We start from the raw sequence: 17201 nt of genomic DNA, 5'->3' as shown, positions 1-17201 counted from the left end.
TCTCTCTCTCTGTCTCTCTCTCTGTCTCTCTCTCTGTCTCTCTCTCTCTCTCTCTCTCTCTCTCTCTCTCTCTCTCTCTCTCTCTCTCTCTCTCTCTCTCTCTCTCTCTCTCTCTCTCTCTCTCTCTCTCAAAATGAAAGGAGACAAGGAGGGAGGGAGGAGGGAGGGAATTATCAGAAGAACGCTCCAAGCCATTACGACTATATATCACTTAAAAGTGATAAGGATTTGGGATGGGACGGGGGGAAGGAATGTTGCCCAACCATTTGGACGGTCGGGGATTGAACGCCGACCTGCATGAAGCTCTACCGTCCACCCCAAGTGGGTAATAACTAAAGGGATAGGAATGAAGGAATTGTCTGACCGCTACATGACAAATTTAGCATTTAAATCAGAATAAGAGATTAGATTTTATACTAGAAACGAGTATAAATTAATCTGGGTGAATTAAACAAGTTACCCCATCAGTTAAACTCGTTTTCGAACAGTCACTTGAATGGGGAAACTCAAATATAAAGTTAAATTTTTTAATCACTCATTATCCAACCATATCCTCGTGTAGTCTACACCTGGAGGCTGACTCCACACAGTTTCAAATGTAGATATGATGGAGGACAATAGCCTCAGGAACCTGTACTTAATTGACAGTTGAGAGGCGGGACCAAAGAGCCGAAGCTCAACCCCCGCAAGTAAACAAAAGTCCAGCCACACCCAAGGTGTAGCTACAAGTTTTCCTACGTCTACGGTACCGTTTGTTGGGCAGCTGCTGCTGTTGTACACAAATCAGCTGTTCCGGTACGATATTTGGCAAGCATGTTTACAAAAATCAGCTGATAGTAATCTAAATAACCAAATCAGCTGATTCACCTATGTCAGCCCTGTCATCTGGTGTGTGTATGTTGCTAGTGGGATCGTTAGCAAAGATTAACTGTGTTTAGCATATATTTAACAATTTGTTTACATTTGCTGTTGATTTAGAGAGGTCAAGCATGTCATAGTTCAGCACTGAACAGACGACATGAACAAACATTCATGAGGTGTTGTTCCCTAGGGGGAGTTTGTTGAACAGTGTTGTTTATCATGTGACTGAACGTTCATTTTTGTCAAACAAGTGTGTGTGTGTGTTCGCGCGCGCGCATATACACCTGACAATTAAACCATGAAAAGCTTCTGAAAAGGATATATTCATTGTTGTGTATCCTTGAACTCACTCACTCACTCACTCACTCACTCACTCACTCACTCACTCGCTCACGAGCCACAGAGACAGACATAATTTGTTTAGTGTCAGAGTAGTTGATAAATGGAATGCACTAGGCAGTGATGTGGTGGAGGCTGACTCCATACACAGTTTCAAATGTAGATATGATAGAGCCCAATAGGCTCAGGAGCCTGTACATTAGTTGATTGACCGTTGAGAGGCGGGATCAAAGAGCCAGAACTCGACCCCCGCAAGCACAACTAGTTGAGTACAACTAGGCGAGTACAAACAATAGTATACTGGTCAACATCTATGTATCCTTCAGAAATCTGGAGGAAGGGAAGCGTTCTGGGCCCTATATACAGCAAAGGTGAGACCAACTCTTGAATATGCATTCCCAGCATGGAACCCTTGCTTAAAAAATAACAGGAAAAAAGTAAGAAAAGTCCAGATATGTGCAATAAGACTCGTTCCTGAGCTGAAGGGCTTAAGCTACGAGGAAAGACTGAGGGAACTGGATCTTACCACACTATGGGGAAAGGAGAGAGAGGGGAGATATGACAACAACATATAAAATTCTAAGGGAAATTGATAAGGTAGACAAAACGTTCTTCAAAGCTAGAAACAGGAGAACGAGGAGTCATAGATGGAAGCTGGAGTCCCAAACAAGTCTCCGGAACGTCGGAAACAACTTTTTAATGTTAGCTGTCAATAAGTGGAACTGATTAGCCGTAGAAGTCACTGAAGCTAATTCGATTCAAAGTTTTAAATGATAATTTCCTTCCTTCTTACGCTTTTTATTATTTATCAGGAGGAAAGCGCCAAGCCATTATGACTATATAGCAAAAACGTAAGAAATGCGTCATTGTATTCATCTGAGAACGTAGGGAAGGCGGGGCCGGGAGCCTAGCTCCATCCTGCCAGCACATCTAGGTGAGTACATCTATTCGAACAAATGACACTCGGGTTTGATATGTTATTTGGGTTCGTCTAGAATCGTACGCTTCTAGTTAGGCAAAACCACTGCAAATCTGACGCTTGTCGAATCTCGAGAACGCTTTATATACGAGTCAAAGACACGTACACGTACTATATTCAACTGAAAACTCACACCCCAGAAGTGACCCGAACCCATATTCCCAGGAGCAACGCAACTGGTATGTACAGGACGCCTTAAGTGATAGCTTAGAGCCAGGGCTCAAGAGATAGACCCAACTCCCACACACACAGGGTGATACAAAAAGTGATCAAGAATGCTGTTCACCTTGATATAGAGAGGTGTAGGCGTGAGGGAGGGGGTTAGGATAGCATTACTTTACCTTATTGGTCTGATTAAGGGCGTTGGGTCTTGTGACGGTGAAAACATGCCAGTATGGGCCCGATAGTAAAGGCCTGGGCACACTTGTTAGGGGTTTGGGTACGCCATTTAAGGTTTAGGTACGTCAGTTAGGGTTTGGGTATGCCAGTAAGGGCGTGGGTACGCCAGTATGGGCGTGGGTACGCCAGTATGGGCGTGGGCATGCTAGTATGGGCGTCAAGGTCTTGACGATCCAAAGAAAACGGATGACAACAGAGACTGAGAAAGCGATCCACACAAGAGGCGGGAAGAGGCAGACGTAAGAATGAAAACAAATAAATGAGGCCGAAATAAGTTTTAGGTGTGTATGTGTGTTTGCTCGCCCGTGTGTTTGCGTGCCCGTGTGTTTGCGTGCCCGTGTGTTTGCGTGCCCTTGTGTTTGCGTGCCCTTGTGTTTGCGTGCCGTGCCCGCCCGTGCGTGTGGGTGTTGTGGAGGCGAGGTGAGCCGAGGACCCGTCCACTACCCACTTCGACGTCGGAACCGCGTCGTAGCAGTCAGTCTGGTGCGAGTTCCTGTGAGAACAATAACACCTTATTTTGCCGTGAGAGGAAAAGCTACCACAGTGTTAAAGGTACTTCAGGGGAATGCTCTACGTGTCCTAAAAAAAAACTTTTATGTCGTGATCATGTGTATCGTCAATTCCGTTTCTCTGCTAATGTGACGAGGTTCAGCGCCCTCAACCTCTACCACCACACAGTTCTGTTACGAACTTCGTTGTATCTACGCTAATACTGATCTTGCTTTTCCTTAATAAGCTGTAAAAGTCCAGCAGCAGCAGCTAATGTTGACATAATGTTTTGTTCTACGCATTATTGGATCTTGAGAGGGGTTAGTCCCTAGAGTTTTATCAACAGCGAGGAATCAAAACTCCCTTTTTACAAGTACATGGTAGAATTAGATAATATATTGACGTATAGGAATGGGGTGGAATTTTTGGTTTAACGATTATTCATTCGTTTTAAGTTTGTCCTGAAATGTGGCACACTATTGGCTGTTACTCGATATAAATATATAAATATAAAGTATAATTTTGATATATAATAATTATTATTATGTAACATATAATATTATTATAATATATAACTATAACATTATATAAAATTATAATAAATATATAATTTATATATATAACAGGTAAATATATATAATTATAATTGTTATAGTATTGTAAATTATTGTAAATCTGGTGTGACGTCCAGGTTTAGCTTCTTTAATCTGTGATATATAAATATTTGATATATTTATACACAATCACTAATATATTATAAATATAACATAAATGTTGATATAATATCAGTGCCCAAGGAAACCACAATAGCGTGATATACTAATGAATCACTGGCGTGGGAGCGGGGATTGAACCAGGTTACGTAGCTATTAGCACGTCGTGGCTCACGGGTACGCGGTAACTCCTCGCTCATTGATATACTCATTGATCTATCACGCTATTGTGTTTAAGATTTGTATTACACTTGAGTTAAACTCTAATAGCCATCATTTGTTGAAATATTCCTTCAGTTTGTCCAGGTCATATTGTAGTCTCTCTGTCTTCCTCGAAGATGAATGCGCCCATTAAAACGTTGTTCCGTTCTTCCAGCAGGCCTTGAGGTCATACTCGAGGAGCCTGAGGAGGAGTACTGCAGTTCGCACGCTTCAGAGGACGACCTTCAGCGGGAGGTGGACATCACCTACGGCCTGAAGGGTGAGAGGCGCTCCCTAGACGGCTCTGAGGGCATTGGCTCAGCCGAGGGCGACACTCAATCCACCGGAGGATCTGAACATTACGTGGAGGAGGACTGTGCCAGTTCCGGCATTCACAGCGAAGGTAAGTGTGTGGTTACCTGTGTGTGTTCTCTCTCTGGAGTGTGTTCCCTGGAGTGTGTTGTTACCTGTGTGTGTTCTCTCTCTGGAGTGTGTTCCCTGGAGTGTGTTCCCTGGAGTGTGTGTGGGTCCCCTCCGTCCCCACCCCTGAAGGCCTCGGATGGGTCAGGACGCGTGATACAGATTCGGAGTAACTCTGAATGGAATTTATTTGATCGATTATGTTGCATGTTGCTCTAATTATTTGGTCTGCTACTTCGTGTGCTCGTATGTGCGTAGCTAAGTCTGTGCTCTGGTCTACAGTGACGATCTAGAGTGCCTCTATGGTGAGTGTAATCTTGGCCCTGTATTACCACGTTGTACTGGACCCGGTCTAGATCCGTATTGGTCCCGTACTGGACCTGTACTAGACCCGTACTGGACCCGTACTGGTCCCGTACTGGTGCCGTACTGGTGCCGTACTGGTGCCGTTTACACCGGTAACTCGTCATCCGGAAAGGTTGGTACCTAGAGGGCTATATGAGCGGAATGTATGGACAGTTGGACTCAAAAAAGCTTCTAAGATGTTGGAACGCAAGTGATTGGCCACGTTTCTTTTAACCTAATGCCTCTGTTCCCCTAGCAGTAAATAGGTACCCAAGATTTAAACAACTGTTGTGGGGTTGTATCCTGTTCCCGACAAAATTTATTATAACATCATTCAAAACCATGTTAAAAAATGATTCCTAATTTACTTTATGTAAGTATACCATTTTACTTGTAACGTTTTCTATGTTTCTGCAATTCTTTCATTTTCTGTTATAAACTTTTGAGCAGGAACTAAAGTGTTGACCAGACCACACACTAGAAGGTGAAGGGACGACGACGTTTCAGTCCATCCTGAACCATTCTCAAGTCGATTGAGAATGGTCCAGGACGGACCGAAACGTCGTCCCCCCTTCACCTTCTAGTGTGTGGTCTGGTCAACATACTTCAGCCACGTTATTGTGACTCATCGCCTGCACAGGAACTAGTGTATCAAGAAGAAAGCTTTACTAATAAAAACTAAAAAAAAATAAATTGGACAGGAAACTTGTGTATATAAATATTTTAGGCTTGTATCGAGGGCGTGACAAGGTCCAACTACCGACCCTCACCAGGCTACAACTCCCACAACATTTGAATAACTCCCGGGTCCCTATTTACTGCTAGATGAACAGGTGCATTAGGTGGAAAGAAACGTGCCCAATGACATGTCCCCCTGCCAGGGAATCGAACCCGGGACCCCTGATTATGAGGCGAGAACGAAGCGAAACTATACAACGAGAAACGTACATATTATAAATTATATTAGGTATCAAAATTTTGGTATCGATATTTTATATAATTTTTTATACATATTTTATATAAGTTTTATATCATATTTGCTAATAAAGGGCTTAATATGAAGACAAGATGGGATGGGACGGGGGAAGGAATGGTGCCCAATCACTTTGACGGTCAGGGATTATTATTTTTTTTTATTTTATTTATGGATATTCCTTTCGCGGGCCCTAAGCCTCTGGCTGACCCACTTAAGTGTTATTTATTTCTTGTTTGTCTTAGGCAGTGTGTTAGTATTTATAACTCGTATGTTCGTTTCAGTAAGATTATGCCCTCAGGTGTTTAGCAAACTTCTGTTGAACTTCTGTTGAACAACAATGAACAATAGATTGTTCAACAACAATCTTAGTTGAAATCTTAATGGGTCTGTAACTGTGCATTGTGTTAGGTAATGTTCCGGCGGTGTGTGTCGGGCATTTCTCCACAGTGCTGACATTCCTTCTCATCGTCTGGAACGGTCGGGGGATTGAACGCAGACCTGCATTGAAGGGGGTCTGTTGCTCTACCGTCTACTCATGAGTGGTTGGGCACCATTCCTTCCTTCTGGCCTGACCCAGGGGGCGCCAAGCATATCATGCAACAATGTGAGATAGAAAACAGGAATGTGAATGTGTGCGTGTGTGCGTGTGTGTGTGTGCGTGTGTGTGTGTGCGTGTGTGTGTGTGCGTGTGTGCGTGTGCGTGTGTGCGTGTGCGTGTGTGCGTGTGCGTGTGTGTGCGTTCGCGTTCGTGAATGCACGTGAATAATGCATCTCATTTCGACCCCACAAAAAACACGAAAGAAAACCACTAAAGTTCGACAATACTGTGTTGAGGTATGGTGTAATGGCGTGGGTGTGGCGTCGGTTCTGCTCTCTTAACTCTCCGGTCCACCACAACCGCAAATAAACCCCACCACACCACATTCCCCCCCCCCCTCTCCCTCCGTTTCATCTACCTACCCTCCCCACCCCCTTATTTCCAGCCCCACCCCCATTAACCTCCTATAACCCCTCTTGGCCATCTTTATCTCTCTCCTCCTCACCATCATGTCTGTTGGGGAACCTCGCGATAATGGGGCGAGATTGGAATGCGTTTTGTGTCTGTGTTATGTTCGGTTCACTGGGGTCTGTCATGTTCTGTTCTCTGGCGTCTGTCATGTTCTGTTCTCTGGGGTTTGTGTCATGTTCGGTTCACTGGCGTCTGTCTGTGACATGTTCAGCTTTGGCGTCTATGCCACGTTTCGCAAACTTTGCTGCTGGGTAGAGAGAGGACACTACCACCACCACCTCTCCAGACGGAGTCCAAACTCTGTTTATTCTATGCCGGGAACTATGCCGCCATGTTGCAGCCTCTGATTTTATCTTTCTTTTTTCATTCATTGACTCACGACGTGCTGTTGCCAATGCAACATGGAGTAGAAACGAAGCAGACGTCTTAAAGATAAATACAAGTATGTGGGGGTGCGGGTGGAGGCGTCTTTTGAGACGTATATTGATGGTCGTCAGAGGCTGGTAGAATGGCCACTTTGCAGGACGTGAAGGAACGCTTGGCGTGTATTGTTAGCTGGAAACCTCTTCTAGAAAGACAGTGTGAGAGAAGGTGAATGAGTGAGTGTGAGGGAGGAACAACAGAGAAATTGTCAAAAACATTTCTGTGGTGTAAAAAAAGTTTGCAGAGCGTCATTGTAGCTTCGTCCGTGCTGTCTCTGGCTGCAGTCGTGCGAATAGTGGCTGTAGCGAAGCCTCAAAGGCGGTAGAGGTCCCCACTTGCCAGCGGTCCAGACCGCGCCCCCACGCTGCCTCGCCTTCACTTCTCATCTGGACTCGGCTCTGAAGACACCGCCGCACAGCGACACCTATGGACCAGGAGGCTGGTGGACCTTAGCAAGTGACTCTCTGACGGACTTTGCGGTTGCATTGTGAAGTAGCCCTCTGTGTACAGTTTTCCTAATTAACATCTTCTGGAAGACTTTATTGAAGATTTGGCCTAACGAACATCCAGCATGTCTGCTTCTGCCTTGTTAATGCAGCAGTCGACGGCTGCTTTACGGGGTCGTGGTGTTGATAATCCTGTTGCTGTTTGTGATGAGAAAGGAGACGGCGATCTTTCCCTCCACACGTCAACAAGTCAGGAATTGAACGATCGTGGCTTCGATGACGGTCTATGCATTGTGGGGTGTCAAGTTGTGAATGCTGGCATGTACACAGAGGCATCAACCACACGTTTGGCTCTGGCCTCCCATTTGGCAGAGAACGGAAGCTGTGCTACCCTCAAACAAGACGGCCAAAGAAAGGTCCAGCCCCTTGCTAATTCTTACGTTCTCAACGGATCAACAAATGGACTTAATGGAGAGTCTTGCGCATTTGCAGAAGTGGGCAAGTATATCAAGCTATCGAACGACAAGTTGAACAAGCAAGCTGTCAGTGTTGAGAGTGAGCCTGTCATCACCGCCGCCATCAGTGACCTCCCCCAAGACATGACCACAGGTGAGGTTTTACCTGCTGGACGGTATGACGACTTAGTTATAACGAAGCAGATGCACAACAAAGTAAAACGCATCACTAGCATTTTTGATGCCCAGGAAAGCAATGCCTGCTGCCGCATTTACAAGGAAGAGGCGAGTATAGTTTTCAAGCAAGCAAAGACCTCTCCGAAAATAGGAGATAGTGAGCCAGGGAAACGAGTACACACCGGCCAGGCAGATGTCGAGTCTGTCGACCGGAGCACCACGAGTCTCACTCGGTCCAGCGACGCGGAACTAGCATATAAAAATATTAGCGGCATTCCAGCCGCAGCCGCCGACCTGCTGCCGGAGCATGACTGTCTGGAAGAGATGCATTCATCAGTGGAACCTCTTCTCCGTCACTGCGTGCAGGCGTCCGGGGGGCCCTTAGGAAACCAGGCCACAGGGAGTGTTACACCTACTTCCGACGACACCAATCGCACCCACGGAGGCGACCTTACCAACGGCGTCGCAGAAGTTCAGACACCCGTCGAAGTCGTTCTTAGGAGCGAGATTGAAGACCAAACCCGCGTCGACCGCAACGAAGCCAAAGAAACACTGTCGGACGATGATGAAGGTTGCTTGCAGGGGGCGTCTACCCGCACCTCCGTGGCACTGTTGGCACTGTGCGTGGCCGTCATCGCCATTGCCATGTCCAACCCCTGGAGTGCCAACCTCAGCTCTGGCATCCTGGCCGCCACGCTCTTCTTCTCCCTAAGTAAGTAGACTCTTGTTGGCGCCACAGGGAGGCAAGTGGTTGCTGTGTTTACACTTTGTGGGGCGAGAGGAAGGTTTCTCGCCCCCACAAAGCCTGTATTCTATCCTGTATCCTGGAAATACAGGCCTGTATCACGGCCTGTATTCCTTTCAGTATTTGTTCATGAAGCCCTTATCTTCGTTACCCTTGGGGTCGCTTTCCGTCTGTCAACGTGGCGGGAAAACAGGTTGGCGTTGCTGTAACTCTGGTCGCTGTTGGAGAGAGGCGGACGGGAATGATTATTTTTTTATTTGTAGAATTATTTCGTTAATAGTTTCTACTGTGGCGTGGAAGAATTTTTTTTTAATACAAAATTTAGCTTTTATTCGTTATAAACGAATGTAGTGGAATTTTTTATGAAGAAATTTTTGGTTATTTTGTTGTTGCTTTTTAGTGTGTGTGTGAATTTCCGTCTGTCTCTATTCCTGTCTGTATGTATTGCCTGTCTGTCTTTTCGCCTTGTATCAACCAAATACCAGAATGCGGGGCCCATGACAATTCCACAAGAGCCGCAATTGTACCCGCACCTGTACCCGCTCAAGCACCCGCACCCGCTCAAGCACCCGCTCCTGTACCCGCTCCAGCACCCGCATCTGTATCCGCTCAAGCACCCGCTCCTGTAAGCTTCCGATATTATTGTTTCCTGGTTGGCGTCTCGCTTGGCTGTGCGGTCAATTTCATGGTGGTGTGTTGCGATGACTTGTGGTAAAGACTTGAGCTCTTGCATGGTCTCGTAAACACACCTGGTAATTGTTCATTGGGGGGTTCTCTGGTTTGAGTGATGCTGCTGTCTGTGTCTCTGTCTGTCTGTCTCTCTGGTGGAGTTGCACAGGTCACTCCTCCGCGCCTTCTGTCTATGCCACAGCCTCTGTCACTCCATCCTGAATTCCGTGGTGGGGGTTTAAAGTGTAAAGACAAATATTTTAGCGTATATTTATCTGCCTGCCTGTCTCTGCCAGCCTGTCTCTGTCTGCCAGCCTGTCTCTGTCTGCCTGCCTGTCTCTTTACTCACTCACTCACACACTTGCGTGCAAGAGGGTTGCACTAAGCTTGGTCCAGGAGCTTAGGAAACAGAATATAGACTAAAGAAAATACACCTAAACATACTGAAATGAAAGAAGAAATCGAGGGGGGGATATGATCCGGACATGAACAATACTCAGGAGTATCGATGGAAGTGATAAGTGAGGGGAAACACTTATTACTGTAAGGACAAGTGGAAGGTAATCAAGTATGCCTTCGACGTCTAGGAATACAGATGAAAGGACATCGTCCCAGTACGATCTAGATTTCCTAGACGTTAGGAGGTGATCTCTAGAGACTAGGGGCCAATTGGGACTTTCCCGTACGGGAGTCGAACCCAGGTGGGGAAGCTTGAGCAGAGTTCACGGGCAGCAAGCCAGTATGTGATTCAATGAGTGAACAAGTGGGTGCGCATGCGCGTGCGTTCTTAATGTAAGTGTTTTCGCGCCGGAAGGAATGGCGCTCTTAGGCCTCGCCTTTTCACGAATATATATAATGTCACTTTACTGAAATGTATTTCTCCCATATCTTGTCTTGAAGGTGACCTTTGTGGTCTTCTTCAGCTCCTGGTGTCTTGATATTGCCGCTCGCAGGTGTCTGGAGATGGCCTACAGTCTCCAAATATGCGTTCCATGACGGCGCGAAGTATGCGGCCCGGCGCACTGTCATTGCGCATAAGCGTTCCTTTAGTCCGCGTTCTCTGTCGTTTCTCCAGGATGACACTGCGCACTGTCATGGTATAGGAGTTCGTGGTGAGAATCCTCCGTCGTTTCTCCTGGATGACACTGCGCATGTAGCGCATTAAGTCGTGATCAGTCATCATTAATCTTGTGGCGGGAAAGACCAGGCAGCGCCATAACTTTGGCATCACAGAAAACGAGGCCGTCATCTTGCCGCTGGAGGACTGACTACTGTAATTCTCTGCTCGTTCTTGGTTTTTTTCCTACTCCGTGAAAAAAAAATGCTACTTGTTTTTCCTCGCTAGAACTCTACGAACTCTACCAACCCACCTAACCTATCGAGGATGATGCTTAGAGAATGTCAATGTTACGGTCGCTTCATTTAAAATGCGAGGAATGGTAAGAGACGCGGGTCTATTGTTTGATAATTTCAGTCTCTGTGTTCCAGGTATCGCCTCGGGTTGTTTCTGGTTGATGGCATCTGTACTCACTCAGTGTGCATGCAAGGGTTGAGCTTCAGCTCTTTGGTCCCACCTCTCAACTATCAAGTGGTGGGCAGATATCCGAGCCTATTGGGCTCTTATCTTATCTAGATTTGAAACTGTGTATGGAGTCTGCCTCCACCACATCACTGCCTAATGCATTCCATTTGTTAACTACTGACACTGAAAAAATCTTTGTCTATTTTGATAATTTGGGAATTAAAGTTTCCACTTGTGTTCCCTTGTGCGAGTGCCACCCGTGTTAAACAGTCTTGCTTAATCTATCATGTTAATTCCCATGAGAATTTTGCATGTGGTAATCATGTCTTCCCCTAACTCTTCCCTCTTCCATCGACGTAAGGTTCAAATCCTTTAGCCTTTCCCCTTAACCCATACCTCGTAGTTCTAGAACTTGGCTGGTGGCATACCTTTGGACTTTCTCCAACTTTTCCTTGTGCTTGACTAGATACGGACTCTACGCTGCATACTCCATGATTGGTCTGACATATGTGATATATATATATATACAAGGTTCTGCATGATTGCTGACACAAATTAATGAAATGCAATTTTTCCGGTAGCGAACCTCTCATATGCCGATGATGATATGCTGTTGATGTGGGCTTCAGGAGTCACGTTCTGCATGATATCAACTCCTAGATCCTTTTTTTTTTTTCCTTTTTGGACTTTTAACTCCCTTGTCGTACCTTGTATCCGGCCTAGTGGTCGTATCCGGCCTATACATAGTTTCATTGCGTTCCACTTACTTGGCTTGAACTCTAATAGCCATTTGTTGGACCATTCTTTCAGTTTGTCCAGATCATGTTGTCGTTGTCTCGTGTACGTGTGAGAAAGAGGACAGGTTCAGGAACTGAACCCTTCGGCAATATGTTTATTGTTTGTGATGTGTTTATATAAGTATGAACACGATGTACTGAACGGGGTGAGAATAGCTTGAGCTACCTCATCCCTTTGTGTGTATTTTACCTCAGTAAACTTATTTCAATTTCATGTGTTCGCATCTTGCGTTAAATGCGCGCTCTGCGACCTTCATTTGTAAGGAATATTCACAATAATAACTTAGATCTGGTACTTTATCTCTGAGATGACGCCTCCAAAACTCTCACTTAGTAGATATTGCTACAGTTGAAACCAATTCCTGCGCACTCAACCGAGTTATCAACAAGTTAGATAGAAGCCTTGTTAGATATGATTGGCAATGTTTTACGGTTGTTTGTGGGCGTATTTGATATTTGTGCCCAAAGGATCGAGCTATTATGGCTCTTGGACCCCGCCTTTTTAACCGTCGGTTGTCTAATGTACTGAGTACCCACATGTTTTGTTCCTCCGCCATATCTACTGCATGCATTTCTCTCACGCTCACTCACTCACTCACTCACACCGTACCTAGCCTGCATGTTCGGTATACCTGTCTTGTGTACGTGAGGTGCCGGGTGTTGACGTACGTTCATTAGTGGGTGGACTGGTTAAGGCGCGACGCAGCCATCACCACCACCCACACACACCCGTCAACATCCTCTCCCACACCCCCTCCCACACCCTCTCCCACACACTCCCTCCCACACACACCCTCCCACACCCTCCCACACCTCCTCGCTTTTACTGTGTCTTACCAACATCACAAACACCTCAACTGTTCCAGGGTGAAGCAGTCACTCTGGTGTAGAGTTCACGCCCCTGGGGGCTCCCTGGGGTCATGTATCTTGAGAGGGTGGCACCCTGGGGTCATGTACCCTAGAGGGTAGTACCCTGGGGTCATATACCCTGGGAGGGGAGGCTCCTTGGGGTGAGTGAGTGATTTTTTAGAGAGGAAGGGAGCGAGTTAGGAAGAGAATTTTAGCTTCGGAACAAAATGCTTCGTTACGTCAAAATTGCAATGATATACGCTGACAGAAGGGGGTGTGGGATGGGGGGAGGTCGGGGGACACCTTTTCCCATGGCCGCAACACCCTAAAAACACCCCGACGAAGTAGAGAAATGACTACTTTTTGTGTTTACTACAAAAGAAAACAAAGCGTACGTCTGGCAGCCACACTGCGCAGCAAGGAGAAAACCCAGAGATTAATTCCGTTCGCGATGTTTTGGGAGGATTCTGTAATCGCCGGTCGTGGGGTGAATACTGTGTGATACCTGCGGTGGAGGGTGATCAACGCAGCTGTTGTTGTTAGCGGTGGGGCATTCACACCCTTTTGGGGGGAGGGAGGGTGGTTTGTCCTGATATTCACACGGCTTTTGAAGCCTCTGTTAATTGGTTGTTAACAGGGAAAGATGAAGTAATTGGGACAAGGAGATATGAGGACTATTTTTTTTTTCCCTCATGGGAGGTAGAGTTCTCTTCATTTTCTACAGCTTCGCCTTGTGCTTCATGGGTGGTTTGATGCTGGAGCTGCATATTCATGCATTGGTCTCACGTACGTGAAGTACAGTACTTTGCAGGTCTAATGTATGTGCGTGTTTCTAAATGTCATCCAGTGTCGCATAAGCCGCTTCAGTAACTTCTTTACACGGGCCTATGATAGATAGATTTGGCGTTATTATTGAGTTTCCTCTCATTGTCAAACTCCAGATGGTGGAGCTGTTGATTGTGTTCAGTCATGCGGCTCCTGTTCTGTGGGTGTGTGTGTGTGGGTGTGTGTGTGTGTGTGTGTGTGTGTGTGTGTGTGTGTGTGTGTGTCTGTGTACTCACCTAATTGTGCTTGCGGGGCTAGAGCTCTGGCTCTTTGGTCCCGCCTCTCAACCGTCAATCAACAGGTGTACAGGTTCCTGAAGAACCTGTGTGTGTATGTATCCTGAACTTTACGTGTGTGTGTGTGTATCTGTGTTTGTCAGTGTGTGTGTGTGTTTATGTAGGGGAGGGGGGATTGCATGTATAATAACATATTCATCTGACACTGTCAAAACACTTTATCACTGTCGTAATCCAACCTACATACACCACAGTACCTGTCTCCCATTCCTTGTACTGCAATCACCCCCTCCCCCCTCTCCCCATTTCTCTTTGTATCTCGTGTCTTCTTATCTCTCCCCACTATCTTATAGCCACAAGAAGATGCTGTCACGTATATCTTAACACATCACAGGATCTCTGTGTCAACACACACATACTCCGCCCAAGTAAAACAGAAACAAGCAACACTTAGTGGGTCAGCCAGAGGCTTAGGGCCCGCGCAGTGGGCCAGGCAGAGCCTTAGGGCCCGCGCAGTGGGCCAGCCAGAGGCTTAGGGCCCGCGCAGTGGGCCAGCCAGAGGCTTAGGGCCCGCGCAGTGGGCCAGCCAGAGGCTTAGGGCCCGCGCAGTGGGCCAGCCAGAGGCTTAGGGCCCGCGCAGTGGGCCAGCCAGAGGCTTAGGGCCCGCCCAGTGGGCCAGCCAGAGGCTTAGGGCCCGCGCAGTGGGCCAGCCAGAGGCTTAGGGCCCGCGAAGGAATATCTCTGCCCCCCAGAAAAACAAAAGTTGTCACAAATGTTGATGTCTCCCCTTCAATCTCTCTTTATTTAATTGTTTTCTGGTTTCTTTTATTTGTCGTCGACTTTAACTATCTGATATTATGGGGAAAAAATATATTTCGTTAACTAGAGCGAAACGTAATGGCGTGAGAACGGATCAGTTATGAATCTTGAGGAAAACTGGGGCGATAGTCTTCTTTAATTACTTAATTGTAATTAAGACAGTGTTCCTTATGTTATCTGGTAATTACTTACCCAAGTCATTACGACTATAATGTACTTAAAAAGGATATGAAGTGAAGGATTTTCGATGGGACGGGGGGGGGGAGGGGGTTAAAAGGAATGGTGCCCAACCACTTAGTGGAAGGGAACTACCAGAAAGCACCAAACCATTAGGACTATATAGCACTGGGAAGGGGTCAGGATAAGGATTTAGGATGGGACGGGGGGGGGGGAAGGAATCATGCCCAACCACTTAATGGACGGTCGGGGATTGAACGCCGACCTGCATGAAGGGAGACCATCGCTCTACCGTCCACTCCAAGTGATCGAACCACTGAAGAGGGGGGGGGGAGTTGAATGTGGTTCTCCAGGCTGACACTTCTCCCACAGGCTTGGTACACCCCTCCCCCCCCCCCCCCCCAACATTTCCAAATCTGACCTGACCTGACCCTTCCTGTGGCACCTGACACAACACTGAAATAATTGATATTGTAATAGAAATCACACGTTTGGCACAGTTACAGAAACTTTCAAACATGACGAGTCAAGAAGTACAGTGTACTGTACCCAAAACTGTATCATGAACTACAGTGTACTGTACCTAAGGCTGTATCAAGAATTACAATGTCGTGTATCCAAGGCTCTGTCAAGAACTGCAAAATTCTGTATTCAATGTTGTATCTATAACTACAGCATACTGTATCCAAGGTTATCTTAAAATACAGTGCACTGTATCTAATGCTACATAAAGAACTACAGTGAAGTGTTACCTACCTTGAGGTTACCTTACCTTGAGGTACTTCCGGGGCTTAGCGTCCCCGCGGCCCGGTCGTCGACCAGGCCTCCTGGTTGCTGGACTGATCAACCAGGCTGTTGGACGCGGCTGCTCGCAGCCTGACTTATGAGTCACAGCCTGGTTGATCAGGTATCCTTTGGAGGTGCTTATCCAAAGGCTCAGTGTACCCAAGGCTCTTATCAGGAACTACTGCATATGTATTCAAGGCTGTATTAACTATACAACATACATTATACAATCAAGATTGTATCACTGCGTATTACGCTTGACATTGTAATTAATATTCGGCGTGTCTGGGGCTCGAACCTGTGTCGTGAATTATGATAAGCGGATTAAATAACAGGCAGTGCCAGTTATTACCAGTCAGTGCCACGATTGGCCTCGTGGCAGTGCCAGGGCAGGCGGGGGAGGAAACTAAGGTACCCAGTCCAGTCCCTGAGAAGAAAAGGGACATTTGCTTAGCTTAAGAGCGAGATTTTAATGGAATTTTAATTGATTTAATTGTAGAGTGGAGAGTTGCAGGTGCCTCCACGGGCTTCTGTACACTGAGTACATGCTGTCTATGTACACTAGTATATATGCAATATATATATAAACTTGCCAACTCACAGAATAAGGTAGTTTAAGCGTTCATCTGTATTTCAAGACACTCAAGGGGGTACAGGAGTAAAAGGGTGCAGGGATACAGGGGTGCAGGGGTACAGGGGTAAAGGTTACAGGGCTCAGAGCATGGGCAACACTGCCTAGGCTGCTCATGTGACTATTTGACGTAATGTTACACAAGCTATATAATTCGTTGTTCAAACAACCACCACCTCTCTGCATCTCCTGTCCTTGAGTCTGTCTTCAAGAGACCAACAGGAACTCTTGCTATATCCTGTGACAATTCTCCCGTGTGTGGTAATTACCTAAGTGTAGTTACAGGATGAGAGCTACGCTCGTGGTGTCCCGTCTTCCCAGCACTCTTTGTCATATAACGCTTTGAAACTACTGTGTGTGTGTGTGTGTGTGTGTGTGTGTGTGTGTGTGTGTGTGTGTGTGTGTGTGTGTGTGTGTGTGTGTGTGTGTGTGTGAAATCACGGGGGAGAAATTATCACGTGATGAATAAATGTGGATAACTTATGACCACGAAGGAAATCACATAAAGGGAAAAAACTTGAGCGATTCCATATCTAGTTCAACACACCTCTTCAAAAGCACTGACAACATGTGCATGGTATCATAATAGATATGATATCATAATAGTTATGATATCATAATAGTTATGATATCATAATAGATATGATATCATAATAGTTATGATATCATAATAGATATGATATCATAATAGATATGATTATTATGATATCATATCTATTATATCATATCTATTATGATATCATAATAGTTATATCATAATAGTTATGATATCATAAGTTATGATATAATAGTTATGATATCATAATAGATATATCATAGTAGTTATGATATCATAATAGTTATGATGCTAAAAGTCCTCGTCTCGTAGGAGAGTTACCTACTTCTAATCAGTAGGTATCAGATCTTAATAAAT

General features: G+C 45.9%; 1 protein-coding gene across 4 annotated transcripts in view; it reads left to right on the top strand.

Annotated features, from left to right (window-relative positions):
* Positions 1 to 17201, top strand: part of LOC123773625 (uncharacterized) — a 301086-nt gene that overhangs the window by 252366 nt on the left and 31519 nt on the right. For 2 of the 4 annotated variants that reach the window (XM_069312402.1, XM_069312403.1), the window contains exon 10: positions 4160 to 4384. In XM_069312402.1, the coding sequence (XP_069168503.1) occupies positions 4160 to 4384 (225 nt within the window). Of the gene's footprint in view, positions 1 to 4156; positions 4385 to 17201 lie in introns of all 4 variants that reach the window. The other 2 variants (XM_069312400.1, XM_069312404.1) reach the window with 1 other exon arrangement.

This window comes from Procambarus clarkii, chromosome 72 (genome assembly GCF_040958095.1).
Source record: "Procambarus clarkii isolate CNS0578487 chromosome 72, FALCON_Pclarkii_2.0, whole genome shotgun sequence".
In the NCBI taxonomy this organism is placed as follows: domain Eukaryota; kingdom Metazoa; phylum Arthropoda; class Malacostraca; order Decapoda; family Cambaridae; genus Procambarus; species Procambarus clarkii.
This window is presented reverse-complemented; position numbering and strand designations above follow the sequence as displayed.